Source organism: Phoxinus phoxinus (genome assembly GCF_949152265.1).
Source record: "Phoxinus phoxinus genome assembly, chromosome: 3".
NCBI lineage: Eukaryota > Metazoa > Chordata > Actinopteri > Cypriniformes > Leuciscidae > Phoxinus > Phoxinus phoxinus.
In genome coordinates this window covers 24,292,985-24,312,090 of record NC_136878.1, presented here as the reverse complement: position 1 = coordinate 24,312,090, position 19,106 = coordinate 24,292,985, and the positions used below count along the sequence as shown (strand labels likewise).

At 36.1% G+C, this 19,106-nt stretch overlaps 3 protein-coding genes across 3 annotated transcripts; 2 read left to right on the top strand and 1 right to left on the bottom strand.

Moving 5' to 3' along the window:
- Positions 1 to 169: 169 nt before the first annotated feature.
- On the bottom strand, positions 170 to 6,934 carry hsd20b2 (hydroxysteroid (20-beta) dehydrogenase 2). Its single transcript, XM_079607272.1, has 11 exons — positions 6,460 to 6,934; positions 5,051 to 5,097; positions 4,373 to 4,448; positions 3,969 to 4,079; positions 3,396 to 3,463; positions 3,250 to 3,294; positions 2,413 to 2,447; positions 2,245 to 2,326; positions 2,059 to 2,124; positions 1,832 to 1,981; positions 170 to 1,636 (listed from the first exon to the last, which is right to left on the bottom strand). The coding sequence occupies exons 1-11, from the start codon at positions 6,629 to 6,631 to the stop codon at positions 1,499 to 1,501; spliced, it is 990 nt and encodes a 329-aa protein (XP_079463398.1). The 5' UTR covers positions 6,632 to 6,934; the 3' UTR covers positions 170 to 1,498.
- A 3,636-nt stretch (positions 6,935 to 10,570) lies between these two features.
- On the top strand, positions 10,571 to 13,115 carry LOC306995558 (E3 ubiquitin-protein ligase RNF144A-like). The gene is made up of 3 exons (XM_079607274.1): positions 10,571 to 10,678; positions 10,770 to 10,829; positions 11,867 to 13,115. Exons 2-3 carry the CDS (start codon positions 10,815 to 10,817, stop codon positions 12,320 to 12,322), a joined length of 471 nt encoding a protein of 156 aa, XP_079463400.1. The 5' UTR covers positions 10,571 to 10,678; positions 10,770 to 10,814; the 3' UTR covers positions 12,323 to 13,115.
- LOC306995557 (uncharacterized protein) lies at positions 13,050 to 16,281 on the top strand. Its single transcript, XM_079607273.1, has 3 exons — positions 13,050 to 13,140; positions 14,651 to 14,704; positions 15,548 to 16,281. Exons 2-3 carry the CDS (start codon positions 14,690 to 14,692, stop codon positions 16,028 to 16,030), a joined length of 498 nt encoding a protein of 165 aa, XP_079463399.1. The 5' UTR covers positions 13,050 to 13,140; positions 14,651 to 14,689; the 3' UTR covers positions 16,031 to 16,281.
- Positions 16,282 to 19,106: the final 2,825 nt, after the last annotated feature.

Below are 19,106 nucleotides of genomic sequence, written 5' to 3'. Positions count from 1 at the left end.
ATTCATACAATCACAGTATACAATCATGATCTTTGGTTGACAATTTAGCTCAACAGGAAGTTCAGTTAGGATGTACTGCAATTACACAGCACTAGCACTGTATATGCAACAGCTTAATCATATGACTGAATGTAGAGTTTGTAAACTGAAGACTAAATGATTAAACAAAACAATTGAGTCATCTGTTTCCTTCATTGACTCTTTCTTTATGCTGAAATTATAATTCTACTCCACCCTTGAGTGTTGTTCATGTCACATTATGGAAAAGCAATTAATACATGATGTATTTAAATAGTCTGCAGTATAAAGTAGTTAATGTGTTCCTGTCCTATGGCTCTTTTTCAAATTCCCAAATTTAGAACACAGAAAAAGAAACAACAACAGCAAGCTATTTATAAAAATAAAATAAAAAACTTTTACAATTAAAAATTTTAAAATAGTTATAAGCCACGAACCAAGCCAATCAGCTATGGGGTGAATCTACATATTTTGATTTGAAGCAAAAAAGACAAAAAGACAAAGGTACTGTACAAGACGGTGTACTTAATGCTTTTAGTGAGGGTAAAGAACTACAATCCCATGAAGCATTGCGAACAGCATAACTGAATTAAAAACAATGGAGAAATGTAAAACTTTGATTTTGATTATATGTATAAAAATATATTTCAAGTTTATTGCAAAATATGCATATATATACAAATTTGAGTATTTTGAGAGCATAGGGAGATGGACTCGATTACGTCATTTGCAGTGCTTCATGGGAGTGGGCGGAGCTAGAGAGCTATTTTGGAGCATTTTGCTTTGTTCATCTCTGATTGGTGTTATTTTCTGTACAGCATCATGGCTAATGTAATTTTTCGCCAGGAATTCCGCTGTTAAACATGATTATTTACAACCTAATATACAACCTCGTAGCTCACAGTATGTCTGTCTTTAAAGGTGTACAAGTTATCATTCTTTGGTTCAAAAACCAGAGTTTTTACTTCTGGAACCCAGAATGATTACTGAAGGATCATGTGACTGTAATAATGACTGAGTAATTATGCTGAAAATTCAACTTTGCAGAATAAATTCTTTCTTTTTTTTTTTTCAAATGTTTCATATTTTCAAATAGAAAAGTTATATTAAATTGTAATTTTTCAAAATTTTACTGTATTTTTTATCAAATAATCAGCCTTAGTAAGCATACGTGACCTCTTTTTTTTGTTTGTTTAAATTACCCAGCTCAGTGTAAATGTCATTGAACTCTGTGAAAAGGGTCCATAGTTTGATTCTGCAGAATCTGATTCCTATACAAATACACTCATATGAACTGTACATAGACCTTAGATCGGCCAACTTAACAGAAAATGTATACGTGGGTGTATTTGTCACTAATGTTCCAATGTATCTGATTACGTATCACTTCAGTAGAAACAGTTTGTGTGTATAGTTCTTATTAATATCATTAGGCATATGTTTGTGTGTTATGTACATCTCTGTGGTCCACGGGTTTGTGTCAGTCCTGTTTGTTGTTTGTCTGCGCCATCCTCTCCTTTAATTTCGGTTCAATGGTACGAGCGAATTTTGCCATGAGTTTTACACAAAAGGACGTGAGACGCAACCAGCCCGGGAAAAAAATGGACAGAGCAATGTGCTGAAACAACAAAGGGTGGTAAGTTATCTTTCTTTAACATATTCAGATTTCTAAAAAAATAAAAAAATAAAATGATACATTATCACACAACCCTATATCTTTATATACACACTGTGTATTGAGGAGGATAGAAAATTAGTAAAAAAAAAAGCTGTATTCCCACACTGTACAAACTGATTTGTGTGTGGTGTTTACCTGCAGTGCATGAGTTAAACATCCACTTGTGTACGTTGTGTAACCTACAGTGTTCAGAGCATCTCTAGCAAAAGAAGCAGCACTTTTTATCAGTGGATTCACCGGCACGTTATGAGTCATATTTGTGGAGACCATAAACGGGGCTACACACTGGACAAAGGAAGAGAAATAACATCAATGTTTGGCAAACAATGTTTATACAAGATGTTTACTAGTACTGGACTTACTTGAACCGTGATTCCTCTTGACCTGTATTCTGCATGCAGACTGAGAGAGAAATATGTAACAAATATCTGGGTGTAAGAGAAGAGCAAGACACGCTTTAGTCACTTTAGTGTTTTTGTCTGTGCAAGGTTGTTTTTTTTATTCTAATATAAGCATGTCAAATTAGTTTGTGTGTAACAACGTTGTACCTTAGTGGCAGAATACACTGACACCATTGGCTGAGGCTGAGAGGCTGCCTCTGATGATATGTTTATAATGAGGCCTTTTCCCCTGAGAGTAAACACAAGCCCTCAGTTAAAGCATGAACACAGTTTTCAGAATTGAACAGAAAAGATCAGAGCTGGCTGCGTGTTTACCTTTCAACCATGCCTGGCAAAATGAGTCTGCACATCTACAAAACAACAACATTATTATCAGGATCACAGATCAATGTAACAATTTATATACAAAGATATGTTATGAGGGCCTTTCTATTAAACCAATATACAGTTAAAACATTTTAAATTATAATGTATTCCTGTGATGGCATGAATTTTCAGCATCATTGCTCCAGTCTTCAGAGTCACATCATCCTTCAGAAATCACTCTAATATGCTGATTTGATGCTTAAAAACATTTATTATTATTATCAATGTTAAAAAATAGTTATGATGATTCATATTTTTGTGGAAACCATGATTCATCTTTTTATTTTCAGGATTATTTGTTGAATAGAAAGTTCAAAAGAACAGCATTTATTTGAAATAGAAATATTTTGTAGCATTATAATTGTTTTTACTGTCATTTTTTACCGATTTAATGCATCCTTGCTGAATAAAACTATTAATTTATGTAAGAAAAATTAATCTTACTGATCTTCCCAAACTATTTGAAATGTATAAATACACGTACACAGCCTTTCAAGCATTTGGAGTCAGTAAGATTTTTTTAAAGAAATTGTTTTATTCAGCAAGAATGCATTAAATTTATTAAAAGTGACAGTAAAGACAATACTGGATTATATCTATATAACGGTAAATCCATTGTTATATCCATCTATAGCCAAGTATTTTTTTAACGTGCCTGTGTAGGACACAAAATGGCGCCCATTTTTTAGAATGACCTATGTATGCTAGTACTATGTCAAAAGGATATGATATTATATATTTTATGACAGACCATGTGTAAACAGGTTCACATACAGATATTCTTACCTGAGTGACAGACAGCATGTTACAGTTTATCACATGTGTGATTCTCTGTAAAAAGAAGAAAGTACTTTATATTGTAGACTCTCTCATTAAATGGATTCAGATTACAAGAAAGTCAAGCTGTGTGGAGTAGGAAAGGTGTTTCAGACCTGGTCTGGATCAGGAACATCCAGAAAATTTGCCAGAACCCCAATATAGTTCATACCTACATTGTTCACTATAGGGAGAAGAGAAGAAATCAATAATATTTACACCCATCTTCAACTATTTATTGATTTGTATTTGAATATCCTACTTGTTGATAGCATGGAGCTTCTGCTAAGAAAAATGGACATTACATCAAAGAAAATAAGCTGGGGGGAAAACAGTATCTGTGACTTTACAGAGATAAATACATTATTACATTACTGCTAATATTTACACCTATTTGGTATTTGCCCCAGCTAGTTACATAAGTTATATATTTTTTATTATATAAAACCTCAGTGCCTTATAGCCCACATTTAGCATTTTAGATTTGTAGTCTTCACAAATGTATTTTATGTAGAAGAAGATACAGTAGCAAAACGATTATTTTAAAAAATGGTCATGTAAAACTAAATTATAAAGTTTTTGGATCCAGAAATGAAAAACATTTAAGCTATATGGCTTGTCAAAATTCTGTTAATTTTTTTACACCATCCTCACTGCATTGTATAAATCATTCTTGATCATTATCTTACCCAGAATTCCAATCTCCAGCCCCGCTAGCTGTTGTGCGATAACTGGGTAGATGGAATGGCCTTCTGTAAAGTCTGTCTGAATCACACGTGTCTGTCGATTGTACTGAGATTCTGGAACAAACAAACAGTACAAAGCTGATTTATGCGTACAAAGCTGATTTATGCTCCTTTTACACTTTAAAAATAACACACCGTTTTTCCCACAGAAAACTAGTCTGGATTAAATATGGATTACAATTGAGCTGAATATCAGACCATCGTTTTGGCAGTATATATTAAAATATGGTTCATGACTCAATTTTCAACCTGTGGAAATGTGGTTTAATATTTATCTGTTCTGATGACAGATTTCACTTCTTTGAGAAGCTTTTTTTTTCTCTCTTCACTTCCACTTTGTAACTCACCTATTTCTTTGGCAACGGTGCGAAGCTTTTCTTCCGAGCGACTGATCAGAACAATGTTTAATCCCCGTTTGGCAAGCTAAGATACAAATACATAAAAGAAACCTGTATGTGCATGTATATAGAGGTAGAGGTGAATGAAAGCCATTGTGGAAGTTACCACAGTTTTGATAAGATATGGAAGAGTGCAAACACATTGTATGACGGACATCATCTCATTAATCAGGCTACTTTCCTCTTCCTTGACTGAGGACAAGAACAACACACTGTCACAGCCAAGAGAGGGACGGATTTTAATCTGTTAAAATACTTGACCACATCCATGCGGTTTTGGAAAACGGAAATTACTAGTGGAAATACTAGGATACGGAAATTACTACTATATCAGACTTCAAGACGAGTTTGTTATGGCAATTTGCCTATATAAAGTCAAACACTGCACTAAAATTGCATTTTAATGACAATTATAGAGCAAACTTGACTTTAAGTGATGGCTAAGGGTGTTTTAAGTCACCATACGCAGTCAAATATTGCATGTAGCTTTAAGGAACCCTAACTATGCATCTCAGATTAATAGTTAATTACAAACTTTAAACATCTTTAGTGAACGTTTTAGTATAAAAACAGGTGCTATTACACTCCCATGTAATTAATGTTTTCAAAAAACTGTAATTTACTGACCTCTTCAGCATATGCTCGACCAATCCCTGATGTCGCTCCAGTTATAACTGTGATAGACAGGGGAAAGTTGTGTGAAATTTGTCAATATCAAATATCAGCACTATTTCCTCTTTTGTCTTATACTGTCAGTTATCATTAGATAACCCACCTTTAACCACTATACTTTTCTTTCAATAGAATCTGATGTTTAAAGGTGTTTGATTATGCCTGGACAAATTTGAAGTAAATAAGAAAAAGTCTGACAAGGCAACAATGCTGAGTTTCCGGCTGTGCTGATGCCCTTAGCAGAACGAGTACTGTACTGTTCAACCAATGCAAAAGTACACCCCTGCAGAAAAACATAGCAAAGCAGGTCACAAGCACATGTTGCGTTTTTGACACTAGATGTTGGTGTGACGCCCCTTTGTGCTGTTTAACCGCAAACATCTGTCCTGCTCCAGCAATATCCTGCTGCCTCACTTGCCTGCCAGACTCCCTATGGTTCACCAGCAAATCAGAAGGGTTTTGCTGGTAAAAGCATGGTCCACCAGCTGAACCAGCAGAAAACATGTGCTGAGCGGTACAAACCAGCATGGACCAGCACAAATGGTCATGCTGGTAACAGATTTTTTTTTAGGTAATCAGTTTTTTAGTCTAACTAACACAGACGGGTGGCAAAACCTGATACGTTGATTTACTCCATATTATCTTTCCTGCATGGTCTCTAAAATCCCTAAAAAAATCCCTGGTATAAAACAGTACAGCAGACAACTTTACATTTACATGAGTAAATTAGTTTAGGCAGCTCATATAAGACAATGAATCATTTAAGAACACCAGAGTGCCAGTTTTTATGTTCAAAAATGTCACAAATTTAGTTAAAAAACTTCACAAATGCTGTGGTGAATTCTTCATGATCAGACTTTCATGGCAATCCATTTGAACATGTTTTCCTTAAAACTAAGTAGTAGGCTACGTTTAAATTATTAGTATGTAATATCATAGTGATTCATATATTTTCCAGTTTTACTATTAACTATTTATTAGATACTATACTTATTTCAAAAGTAGTGAATTGAATAGTGACCAATTCAGTTGGCCAGATATTCATAGCAACTGACATGCATATAATCACGCAGAAATAAATTGCAAAATGTGACATTTGTAATAAACATTGGTATAGTTGCTTGTAGCTATTGTGACTAAAAATAAAAAGCATTCATAACGCAAAAATATATTTGGTGAAGAGAATAAATGTTACAACGGCTTGCCAAAGACATTTACAGTGAAAGAATAAGCGGGAAGACAGACATGGCTATTATTATTGGTCTTAATTATTCCTTCCACTATTGCATCAACGAAACAACGTATAATTGTATCATTACAGGACGAGAAAAGAACCCACTCTGCAGCTGTGAGGAACGACTTACCAGCCCAATGGCCATATGTCTTCAAGTCCGTTTGCCAGATCTCAGAGATCATATATGCCTTGAATCCGTGCCAACACAACCATGACCACCTCAGCAAGAAATATACAACCGTAACGAAACCAATGCAACACAGCACCATTGAAGAACGGCTGCACTCTGAAATGTCTCCCATCTTACTTCTTTACAAGTACGCGTTTGTGTCACACTTATACACTAAAATGACCACCTTATGATATGGTCCAGAGTTTAGGTTTGGAGGGAAACTCAACACCACACACACGCCCATCCGTACATATGCGTGCTCCTCCCATTGCGCTTGAGGTCTGGCCGTCATTGGTCGCCAGTATAAGACAGCGATGCATTATGTCAATAGATTGGAACCTCAGGTAGCGGGGTAAAGTTAGTTTTAGGTTCGATATTTGCTGCATATTCACATAGGCTGCGTTAGGGACCGTCTGCAAATTCAGCCCACAGTGAAAACCGAAGTCCAATAATTAATGGTTTTTCATGTTTCAAAGGTTGTAGTACGTTCCTAGAGACCTGACTGACTTACTACAGGTGAAATTTTAACAATACCTCCCTTACTGTATGTACCGTAGGCTACACAGATATTGACACTAAAATATTACTGTAAATCACCTAGGCTATATTTTTTTTTTTTCATGTTTCAAAGGTTGTAGTAATTCCCTGGTGACCAGACTGACTTACTACAGGTGAAATTTTAACAATACCTCCCTTACTGTATGTACAAATATTAATATGAAAATATTACTGTAATTCACCTAAAGTTTTTTTTCATGTTTCAAAGGTTGTAGTAATTCCCTGGTGACCAGACTGACTTACTACAGGTGACATTTCAACAATACCTCCCTTAATGTATGTATACAAATATTAATATGAAAATATTACTGTTATTCACCTATAGTGTTGTTTTCATGTTTTAAAGGTTGTAGTAATTCCCTAGTGACCAGACGGATCCCTTACTGTACGTACAGTACACGAATATTGACACTAAAAATATTACTGTAATTCACTTAAAGTGTTTTTTTCAAAGGTTGTAGTAATTCCCTAGTGATCAGACTGACTTACTAAAGGTGAGATTTTGACCATACCTCTCTTATGTTAGTCTCTCTGTCTCATTCTTATCCCAAGGTTAGGCTAGTCAGCCGGATCTAGTCCGCATCCAGACCAGATGGTGGACCTGCACCCAGATGACCACAACAGCCCTGAATGCCAGACGAGAACATCACAACTAGACGAGACCTAGAAACAAACGTCTGTGAAGACCCCGTTGACACAAAAGTCCACGGCACAGTCATCGGATCAGATCCAGGAGAACCAGACTAGTCCTCCACAGACCCAACGGCCAGCTTCAACGATGTGAAATGAAGAACTTGTACAATAAATATGTGTACTTGAAAACCTGTTGAATGTTGAGATTTTCACTCGCAGACAATAGTCACAAACCTGTATTCTGAATTTGAAGCTGCAGACAAGTAGTTCACACATGTGTAAAATGCCATTCACAGAAATACACAATGACATACACAAACTTGTATTCTTTCATTCACATTTGCAACTTCTCAAATGTTATTTCAAATCTTCAAGCATTGACTTTGCAACTATTTTCGTGATATATTAGATGCGTAACTAACTTGTGCACTTGCAAACTGAGTGGTGGTGAGACAGAAAGGCAGGGCAATTAAAAAAATTGCAATGGCAGATTTGAGAAGTTGCAAATGCCTAATTGAGGTTTACACATTGGAGGTTTTCACATGGGAGCTGTGAGTGTGAATTAATTGTATTACAAGTACAAATATTTATTGTACAAGTTCTCAAATTCACATCTACATGGGCTTGAGTTTTGCTACTCTTTTACCTTAATGTAATCTCTTCCATTATTCAAGCAAAAGGAGCTGAATGAAATACTCTGAATGATATCAATCCACAATCTGACTTGTGAAGCAGCCTGAATCCTAACACACACCATGTTTGTTGTTTGGCCAGAGGAGAACTGTTGACCCGACTGAGCCTGGTTTTCTTTCTTCATTTTGTCACTGATGGAGTTTGGGTTCTTGCCACTGTCGCCTCTGGCTTGCTTAGTTGGGGACACTTATTATTCTTAATATTATTGATCTGCCTGCATCGACACCATTATATGAGAACTGAACTGAGCTGGACGATGACATCACTGTTTTCTGCAGAGCTACTTAATAATGAAAATGGACTCTTTTTATAATTAATATACTTTATACAGTTATTGAAATGAACTGAATCAACACTGAACTGAATTCAGCTGAACAATGACACTATGTTCTTTTTAGAGCAGCTTTACAGCCAAATTGAACTCTGTTTGCATCATTGATAATTTTCCTGTTTATCCATGTAAAGCTGCTTTGAAACAGTCATTACTGTATAGCGATATATATTTAATGGTGACTTGGTGATTTGCAAAAGGAATTTATTTAGTGTTAAAGAGAGTTTGTGTGGGAAAGAGAATTATGTTTTTCTTTTAATACAGTAAATATAATTTACTTGTTATTTTGTGGTTTAAAAATTGTATTGTTAATAAATGTTAATATAGTGTATTTTGTTCATTGTTAATACATGTTTATATTAAAGTGTATTTGTTAATCTTACAGTGCATGGGCCAGACCTGGGCCATATCAATAAATAGACGTCGTTTTACAGTGGACTGCATCTGGGCCAGAGGAAGATGTTTGAGTCCGTTTTCAGGGTGTTGGGCCAGTTTTGGGCCTAGGACCCAGCCAGAACTGGGCCAGAATTGAAGCAAGGATGAGGCCCAGAGGGCCAGACAAATTTTGCTATCTATATGGACTATTTTAGGATTATCCCTGATTGACACTCATAATCACAAACAAACGCTATAAACTTCAACAGTGCCTCGCCAGAATGCTGTAATTTCCTGATAATTTGTAAACATTGACAAGACGGGAATTCACCCTGAGTGACGTATAATGCACTATTGTGTTAAGTGTTGTTTAAATGTAAAATGTGGAAAATAGTTAGTAGGCCGCCGCCAATTTTTGTCGAATTACTAACTGTTAATGCGTTTTTTGAGGTGGGTATAGTTCATCTTTGCCATCACATAAATAAATAGCATTTTAAAATATATCACTGTTTTTAAAATCTTAATTAGGCTACGGTATTCAAAACTTTTAGAGCGGTGTTGTGCCACAGTAGCATAGGCTACTGAGAACGCTATTGCAATTAGTTTTACCTCTCAAATTAAATATATTAATGTAGCTATAGCTACTGACAAAGTTAACGCACTTCGAACCTTTTGTAGCCTACAGTTTATGTTTATATATTGTTAGTTGTTAAACCTTCCTGTCATGAATTTATCAGAAGTAGGCTACAAATAAGCATAAATATGTCCTGTCAGAAGTTCAGAACCAGCTCGAATCGTTCGTTTGTTTATTTAAACACAAGATGGCGATATCGACTTGTTTCTTAGCCGTCTTATGCTCCAGTTAATTCTAAGATATTTTAAATAGTTACAATGTATTAAATGTAAGTTATTTAGTTAAATACATAAATTAGTTGTTTAAAAAAATACTTAAAATGTTTTTTTTATGGTTAAAAAATTGTTTGTGATCGCAAAGATGAAATGTAGCTATATAAAAATGATCATCTTGCAATTGCAAAGTATAAAATAGGCTACCTACTGTCAGAACTGTAGGATTACAGACCATCAAAACCTGACCAATACAAGTAGGCAAAGTATCTAATACAAATTATTTTACTGTAATTCTTTTTTAAATACACTGCTGTAGGCTAATATACAAATTATAATATTAATTATTTTTAAGATGGGAATATTAATATTAAAATATTTGTGACTAAGAAACAATTACCTAACTAAAACTTTATTATTACTAAATGCAGATGATAACACTTTTTTTTATTTTATCGGTGAATACCATTCTGTCCCATAAATGACAGTTTGTAACCTGAACCTGAACAGACAATAAATATTGCACTCACTGTTAATGTCAGTTAAAATGATCCCACCCTGTCATATAATCACATGAGAAGCAGTGGGAAAAGGTCATATAAGGTTGTGCTTGACATCAGTGAGTAAAGACAAAGTGAAAGTTATGTGGTTCTTTGGTATTCCCCTTCATTCAAGCTGTGATTATAAGCAGGAACATACCGGTTCAGGCACAGACGTGTTTATGGTCTGCCAGTGAAGAAGGTATTTGTTTGCTTTTTAATGTTTTTGTTTCTTGTTACTTCATTTTCTTCTGTTATCATTGTGAACAGTCAGTTCTCTGTATTGTTCACAGGTTTCTCAAGTATTTCTGTGGATGTGGAACAAGACATTTTAAACCATGAACAGTCCAAAGGTAACTCTTTTATTTTCATTTAATTTTCATGAATTTGTACAATCTGCCCTCATTATAACATAATCCTCGAAGGAAATTTTAATTGAGTGAACTCAAGGGATCTGCACTGAGTGTAAAACATTTTTTTTCTAAAAAAAGCTGTAATGCAATATGTTGTTAGTCAAGTTATGCAGTTATACAGTGAATTTTATATAACACTTCAATAATAGATATTATAATAAATAACTTTTAGACACAAATTTGCCTTTTTTTTTTGCTCCACCAACAAAAATAGTTCCAACGAAGCCAGCGCAATTGCATCTCCAACCAACACAAAGTTGCCCTGTTACCAAATGATTCAGTGTTTTTGATAGAACCAGTTGAGTGAATAATTCAATGACTCAATCATAAGGACAGTGGCTGTGTTCGAAACCACATACTGTATAGAAGGTACTACATTTGGTTTTAAACTTGCTTCGCAACCATTAAAAAGTATGTTCTATATAGTATGAATGTATGTAGTAGTATGAATGAAATTCGGTTGTACTACATCTGCCATGTTGTCACCGTCATGTGACCAAAGGAGTCAGCTGTGTTGCTTCCCTTCCAATTACAAATCCTATAGTAAAGTGTTCTTATAACGCACTTCAGAATGGCTGCATCCAAAATCACATACTTCCCTACTATATAGTTGGCAAAAAACAGTATGTGACAAGAATCATGTCTGAATTCATAGTACTCATAAAAGAGTAAGCAAAAAGTATCCGGAAGACCTACTGCTTCAGGCAAGATGCTGAAGTGTGCGTATGATGGACACTTTACTATCCCATGAGCCCTTGAGAGAGGAGTTGTGAAAGGTAGTGAAGCAACACAACTGACGCTGGTAGGTCACATGATAATGACAACATGTTGAATGTACTTTGTCTGAATTATATTCATATAAGTCCCATTCATTCTATATAGAACATACTTTTTTAGTGGTTGGCTCATAGTGACCAAAGTCATTGTTGCCAACTAATACTGACATAATGATGTATCCTGTTTGTCTGACTTTTTAGTGTCCCCATTGTCAGCAGTCTGATATTAGCAAGCTGGATGGTCAGCGTGCGGCCTACAGGTCTTGTTCTAAAGTGAAGCGGTGCGTGTTTCAGTTCTGCTGGGCATGTCAGAGGGAATGGCCTCGCAACGATTCGACCACCAACTCCTGCATGCTGCCGAACTGTGCGCTCCGTGCTGCCCTCCTAAGCGTGAAACTGATCAGTGAACCGGAAAGCTCGGTGAAAGGATGCCTGTACCTCAGGGCCTGTCCTGGATGTCATGCCCTACTAACACACAACGGTGAGGGGTGCCCTAACATAATGTGTCCACACTGCAACGAGGAGTTCTGCTTTCGCTGCCTGCGCCCAGAATGCTATGACAATGAAGACTATGATGATGATGATGATGATGAAGAAGATCCAGAGCCCTGTGTGATAGTGGATAACACTGAGATCCTTCAACATCTAGAACTGTAGTGGATTAACGGAATAACTCTGAGGATAAACTACTAAAAATGACATTTATTTAAATTTGATTGATTTAATAATGAGAAAGGAAAAGCGAGAATACTGTATTTTAATTTCCAAAGAGAATACATTTTTACTCCAAAAAGTTCTGTTTATCTCTTTTCTTTGCAAGCCAGAGGCGCAGAAATAAATCAAATTATAATGATGATTCAAGTAATTGTTTGAGAGAATGAAGAGAAACTTTTTGGAACTGAAGGATTCATATTAAATTTGTGTAATTTCTGTAAACTTCTGCATGTATTTTCATTTCATTATTTGAATAGTCAACAAGAGCATCTTGCAGATTTGTTGTAAAAGCTCCAGTTAATCTTGACATTTTTCGAGAATGGAAAAGTACCACAGACCATATTTAGATTATGGTAAAGAGGATTAGGATGCAGTAAAACAGATTCATAATAACAGGATTGATGAGTGATCAGAGCCAAAATATAAAGGGACAGAGCCAGAAATGTCCATCACTGGTCAGCAGCTGTCGCTGTATAAACCCATATCACGAAACATCTGCTGGCATCTTTTAAATTAATAGTATTTTTTAAGAAAAACAAACAAACAGCCAAACAACGACACACAGGCTTATACCTTTCTCAGATGAAAGTCATTTTTTTGAAGACTGTCAATATGGTATCTGATGATTCTATTTTATTCTCTGTAAAAACTGAAAGTGAAAGAAGCAGGTCTGTTGGTATTCCCCTTCAGTTTAAGGAAATAAACAGAAACGTTTTGTGCCTCTACGCACAAAGAAGTGGACAGAACACTCTGAGTCACCGGTACGTACTGATTTTATTTTACTTCTAGTTGTTTGCTCTTTTTATAGGCTTGCATCCTATTGCAAGAGTCACTGAATAGAATTCAGTCTTTTCGTGTTTACACTTGGCAAAAAAAGTATGTTTAAAGTAGCCTACCTGTTATTTGACACCTTAGATGTTATTCTGGTGTTCTTAGTACATTTTCATGTGGTGGATCATTCGTGGTTGGGTGTGTGTGTGTGTGTGTGTGTGTGGGGGGGGGGGGGGGGGGGGGGGGGTGTTGTTTACCCACCCCCTTTATCTTGGTTTTATTGTCATTAGTCCACATATTTTGGAACCACTCATGATTTCTGTCAGACTGTGACACACAGGAGGAGTGGAAGGCACCCATTTACTTTAAAAACAGTTTTTGGCTTGTCAAAGTAAAATTTTAGCATAGCAGATGTAATGGCTGTATCAAAGCAAATTTGTTCACGTCTAAAAATATTTTGCTAAATATTAGCCTGAATTGGTAAGCAAGCTAGTTGTCCAAAATGGCAGCTATGGGGCAAAGTGAGCCAACTGCTGTGGGTTAAATTGAGCTAGCGTTTTAACTTACCCCACCATAGGGCACTGTATAGTTAAGTTAAATATTTGAAGTATAAACTGGAACAATTGCAATGTGATATTACACAACTAGCTCAGGTTATTTTTTTATTTTTTTATTTTGAGTTTATTTGTTGGGAACAATCAAATAAACTTCTCTGATAAGAACCAAAAGAGGCTTTCCACCTGTAGTCCCTAATGGCCTAACATGTTCGACATTGCAGGAAAAACTACGCCAAGAACCTTTTGACTAAAATGTTTATTAGTTTCAGCGCCATTTATTCATTCCTTCTAATTACGTTTTTTATTTAATTCTACTCAACAAACTCTCTGTTTAGTCTGTTTTTGGGAAGGTTAGAACTTCGGTCTTCAACTTCAACAAGATATTGAAATTTTAACTTCATTTGGTTGGTTTAAGTTAGTTAGCTTAAAGAAAATAAATATGACTATTTATAACAGGAAATTTGGTTATTAAATTAGTTTTAAATGAGATAAATAGATCTTCTATTTCTCTTTCTCTTATTTTTTCTCTAAAAAGAGATAAATGATCTTCTCACATAAAATTTCACATGGGTTTGATTCAAATTCAGTTGGTCAGTTTACACCCAAATGGTGCAACTTACCCACTGACTCGGATCAACTTACCCCTACTATGGGGTAAATTGAGCCACACTTTTTTAATAAAAAGCCATATTTTTAGAACCCTCTGTCATAGATGTATTCTGATCATTTAAAATGATAGGAAACATTTATTACAACTTTCATTGTACTCCTGCCTAATTATCTCTTTTCTTAAGGACCACATAAGTAAAAAAAATGGCTCATCTTACCCCAATCTCCCCTAATGTCTGTGTGTCAGTGTCCTCAGTTTCCCTGCTAGCACAGTTCTCAATACCTTACCTTTTCCAATCCGTTGACCCTTGTCTACTCTCTCTCTCTCACTCAGGTTTGTCATCTGTGAATGTGGTCCAGGAGGATTTGAGCCATGAACAGTCCAAAGGTAGATTGACCGTGCGAGAGCTCTGATATCCATCATGACGTCAGACATTTTGTACATGCTATTTTTAGGCACTTGTTCTGACAGAGTAGTATAGGAGGGGAATTAAGCTCTTAGACTTCATTTAGCACACTATGTCAAGGGGTCTGATTAACTGTGACGCAGTTTTCCATTGATAAGAGCCTTCCTGGGTTAAAACTTTTAGGGTCATTGAGCTATAGCTATCATTTTAGTTCTATTTTAGATGTGAAAATTGTGAAAATGTAATCCTAAGGCAACTAGTAAGATTAGCCCTAATGCATTTTTTTTTTTGCAGTTTTGATTCTGTAGTTGAATGAATAAGCTTATGATGTAACTATGTCAGGGTCAATGCTTCAGATTTGGGTTGTAAAGTACATGAGTCATTGCACTCCCATACTTGATTAGGCTAGAGCATTTTTTAAGGTAATTGTACTTGAAGTAGGCCTACTATTGAAGAACAATACTTGTACTAGTTTTATTCCTTTAACTCAGTTACATTTAAGTACACTTATATACTGTATATATATATATATATATATATATATATATATATATATAATTGGGTTTTATCATCTGGTGTGTAGAGCCTTACATAGTTTGTTCATCAAACACTGTTTGTTCAGACAAAATCGTAACTGCCTCTTGATTTATGTCAATTTATAAAGTTAAAAAAAAAAACGTTTATAGAAGTTGTAAATATTGTGCAAATGTTCACTCAAATACATGTTTAGCTGAAGAATAGCAAGTTAATGGAATCTATGAAGTAGGGCCGCTCTTTATTTATTTGTGTGACCAAATCCCACAAATTCTTTCCCCCTTTCCCAGTGTCCCATTTGTCAGCAGTCTGATATTGGCAAACTGGATGGTCAGCGTGCGGTCTGCAGGTCTTGCTCTAAATCGAAGCGATGCGTGTTTCAGTTCTGCTTGGCATGTCAGAGAGAATGGCCACGAGACTCTTCGACCACCAACTCCTGCATGCTGCCGAACTGTGCGCTCCGTGCTGCCCTCCTCAGCGACACAAAAATCAGTGACCCACAAAGCTCGGCGAGAGGATGTCCATACTTCAGGGCCTGTCCAGGTTGCAAGGCCCTGCTTACACACAATGGAATAGGCTGTCCCAACATCGTCTGCCCTCATTGTGGTAGAGGCTTCTGCTTCCGCTGCCTGCGTCAAAGGTGCTTCGGGCAAATAAATTTTGAAGCCTTAGGGCTTCTTAACCATAGACTGTCCTTCTTTCTTGATGAAGTCCATGTAAGTCCATGTAAAGTGGTGGACAACAAGCAGAATCTTACAGTATTGGGACTGTAACGAGAAAGTTTTGAACACAAAAAAGATGAATGACAATGCTGAAATCATACCTAATGAAAAACTACTGTAAACTGTATACTGTAAACATGTATTGTAAAATTTGCTATTCTTGTACATGTTTAGAAACAGGTAAAACAAAACAAAAAACTATTTAATGAATGTACCCTGGATTATTTAGAAGTGATTCAGATGATCTTTTTTTTCAAATATGAAATTCTGACTACATATTAATATCAATAAACATATTTTTGAAATATTTCAAAATCTTTGTTATTACACCAAAATTAGAATCTTCGTAAAATGCCTTTGGGACCCAAGTATGTTGCAGGACATTGATTTTGAGAGATAAATGTCTAGAGACCTTATTTTATCAGTCAATTTAAACATAGGCCTTAGAGTTTACTAAAAAGCTTTTTAAGATACTTACAAAAACATACTTGTAAAAAACTTGTATACTTGTAAAAACAGGGTTGCCAGAGCAGTCTCCAGGCCTGCTTGGTTTTTGGGGATCTGATTAATTTATAAACACAGAAGCAGAATTAAATTTTTTTACATTGTTGCCATTCTCCTGTTCACTGGTTTACAAGTTCATTTTAGGTGTGTTGGTTGAGGTTCAGAAGGGTCAGCAATATGGGTTAACATGACCAGGGCTTTTTAGCCCACCTGGAATACCACAGGCTGCAACAGGATCCATCCTGCACATCTGCATGAATGAAGCTTAGTTATCAGCATAGCAGCTCTGAAATGACTTGCTTTGCTATGCCATGTAGATATAGCCAACATCATTCACTCAAATATACTCATCCACATGTCAGTCCTTGACTTTTTTTTATTGTGGTTTTATATAAGGAACAGAATTAAATTTAAGTTGTTATTCACTAGAAATCTTTTGCTAGACAGCCGTGGTCGCTGCATTCACTTTAATCGTATGGAAAAGCAGTTGAGGGGCCAATCACAAAAGAACACGCTTTTGTTTAAAAATGCAAGACGAAGGGTTGTGGAATGAAAAAAGGCTTCAAGGTCTAGAGATGCGTTTAAAAGTTTAACTTGATTGCTGTGTTTTTAGAACACAGTGCCATGCCCGAGACGCAACAAAAAACTTGAGACAGACTTCTCATATTTGGCTACATAATAAAACTATTAAAATGCAGCTCATTGCAATGTAAAAACACATTCTTCATAACCTTCTGCCATTAAAAAAAGGGGGAAAAAGTCCTTTTTTGTTCCACAGAAGAAATACATTTATACCGGTATCGAAGGACATGAGGATAAGTAAATAATTGCAGGATTTTCATTGTTGGGTGAGCTATTTTTTTTAAACATTACTGCAGTTTTACACAAATACTGCATACACAGACCCATTTTTGCTGTATTTGAGCATTTATAAACTTTCAGTTTTTAATAATTAATAAATAAAAAAAACGTTACCAGTTTTACCATGATAATGTGCTAATAATCATTTGACTAATAATTAAAACTTTGACATAATTATTTTAGACAATGTATGAGGCTACCTGTATCCCCCCACCTCATCTCTCTCTCTCTCTCTCTCTGATTGGAGGTAAGAGGCTTGCCGGTTGAAGCTCAGCACAACCCAATCTGACTAATCTGATTATCTTAAAATGGACTCCTATCAATCATGAGCTAGCGTGAGACACACAAGCAGGCCTAGTGCTAGTGAGATCAGACTTGTTCCAACCAGCAACAAGTCAAAAGTATGGAGCAGGAAACAGTTATGACCGAGTGAAAGCGTGAATGTCCCCTCAACCTCTTGTGAGGCACTTGTGGTGTTGTAACACGTCCTGATGTACTGAAAAATGATGTAAAAAATGTGAATGGGTGGAGAGTGAGACAAAAGATATATGCGCTTTGTCTTTCTCTGTCCGGCACAGCACGTTGGGTCAAAAGGTGAACTTTGTTTCCAGTGCTCCAACAGCACTCTGATTAATGTGAGCCGGCCACATAGTGTTTAATAGGGCTGTGGTCAAAGCTAAGCCAATATTGCCAGTGGCCGCATGGAGGTCCTCTTTCTGTTAGGACCATTAATGGGGCCAGTAAAAGGGAAGGAAAGATTTAACTGGATCAAGTGACAAGCGGCAACATTCTGTCAGGAGACTTGTAGAAGTATGTGAGTAACAATAAACAGTCTTCCTTTAAACAGGCAGATGGTAAATACATTGCAGGCAGAAAACAAGGTTGATGAAGCAACGGAACATTGCACCACACACCCTAAACGCCAGTATATTGCGGAGTACGGATTTCATGAGATGTTTCTTCTTTCAGGGAGACATAGGTAAAGAATATACACAACTTGGGTAAGTCCTAGTTGAGGCCAGACAATGATAACGTGTGCATGTGTGTGGTTCAGGCTTTTGTAGTGTGTATGAGGGTGATTGCTGGCAGGTGTGAGTGATTATGCAGTGAGCGCAGGTGGGACCGAGGGAGGATGATGGGAAGTGTAGTGCAGAGATGACAGGTGAATCATGACACGTTCAAAAACAGACCAAACCATTACTTAACTTTGAGGGAAAATAATGGTCCAAAACATACACCACCATTCAAAAGTTGGGGGTCTGTATAATTTGAATAATTTTATAAGATTTCAGGATTCGTTCATGAATACAAAATTCAAAAAAGCATTTATTTGAAATAGAAACCTAAGCCACTAGGCCTATTATGTGTCTGAGCTCTATGGCTGAATGTTAGATTTTCAAATGTAATCGTTTTATTGCCTTGGGCCATTTCTATTTTACAAATCAATATATTTTGTTCAAACTAATTTGTATAAATCAGTTTGTATAGGCTAAATTTGAATAAAGTCTAAAGCACTGCTCCAGTTTTGGAGGACTGCTCAAGGATATAGTCAGGACGTAATCTTCACAGGCTTTTGACCTTAAAGCGCTTACCACTCCACAAGCTCTGAACGACGACCTCAGCTCCCTCTCTCTTGTTTCATATCTCCATCCTTCCATTTCATTTTTGAACAGCTTCTCATAATAAGAGCTTGCTGACCTTGTACCATTTTATCCAGGTCTTCTCCAGGAAGCCTTTAAGCGCTTCTATGTCTGACCAAAAA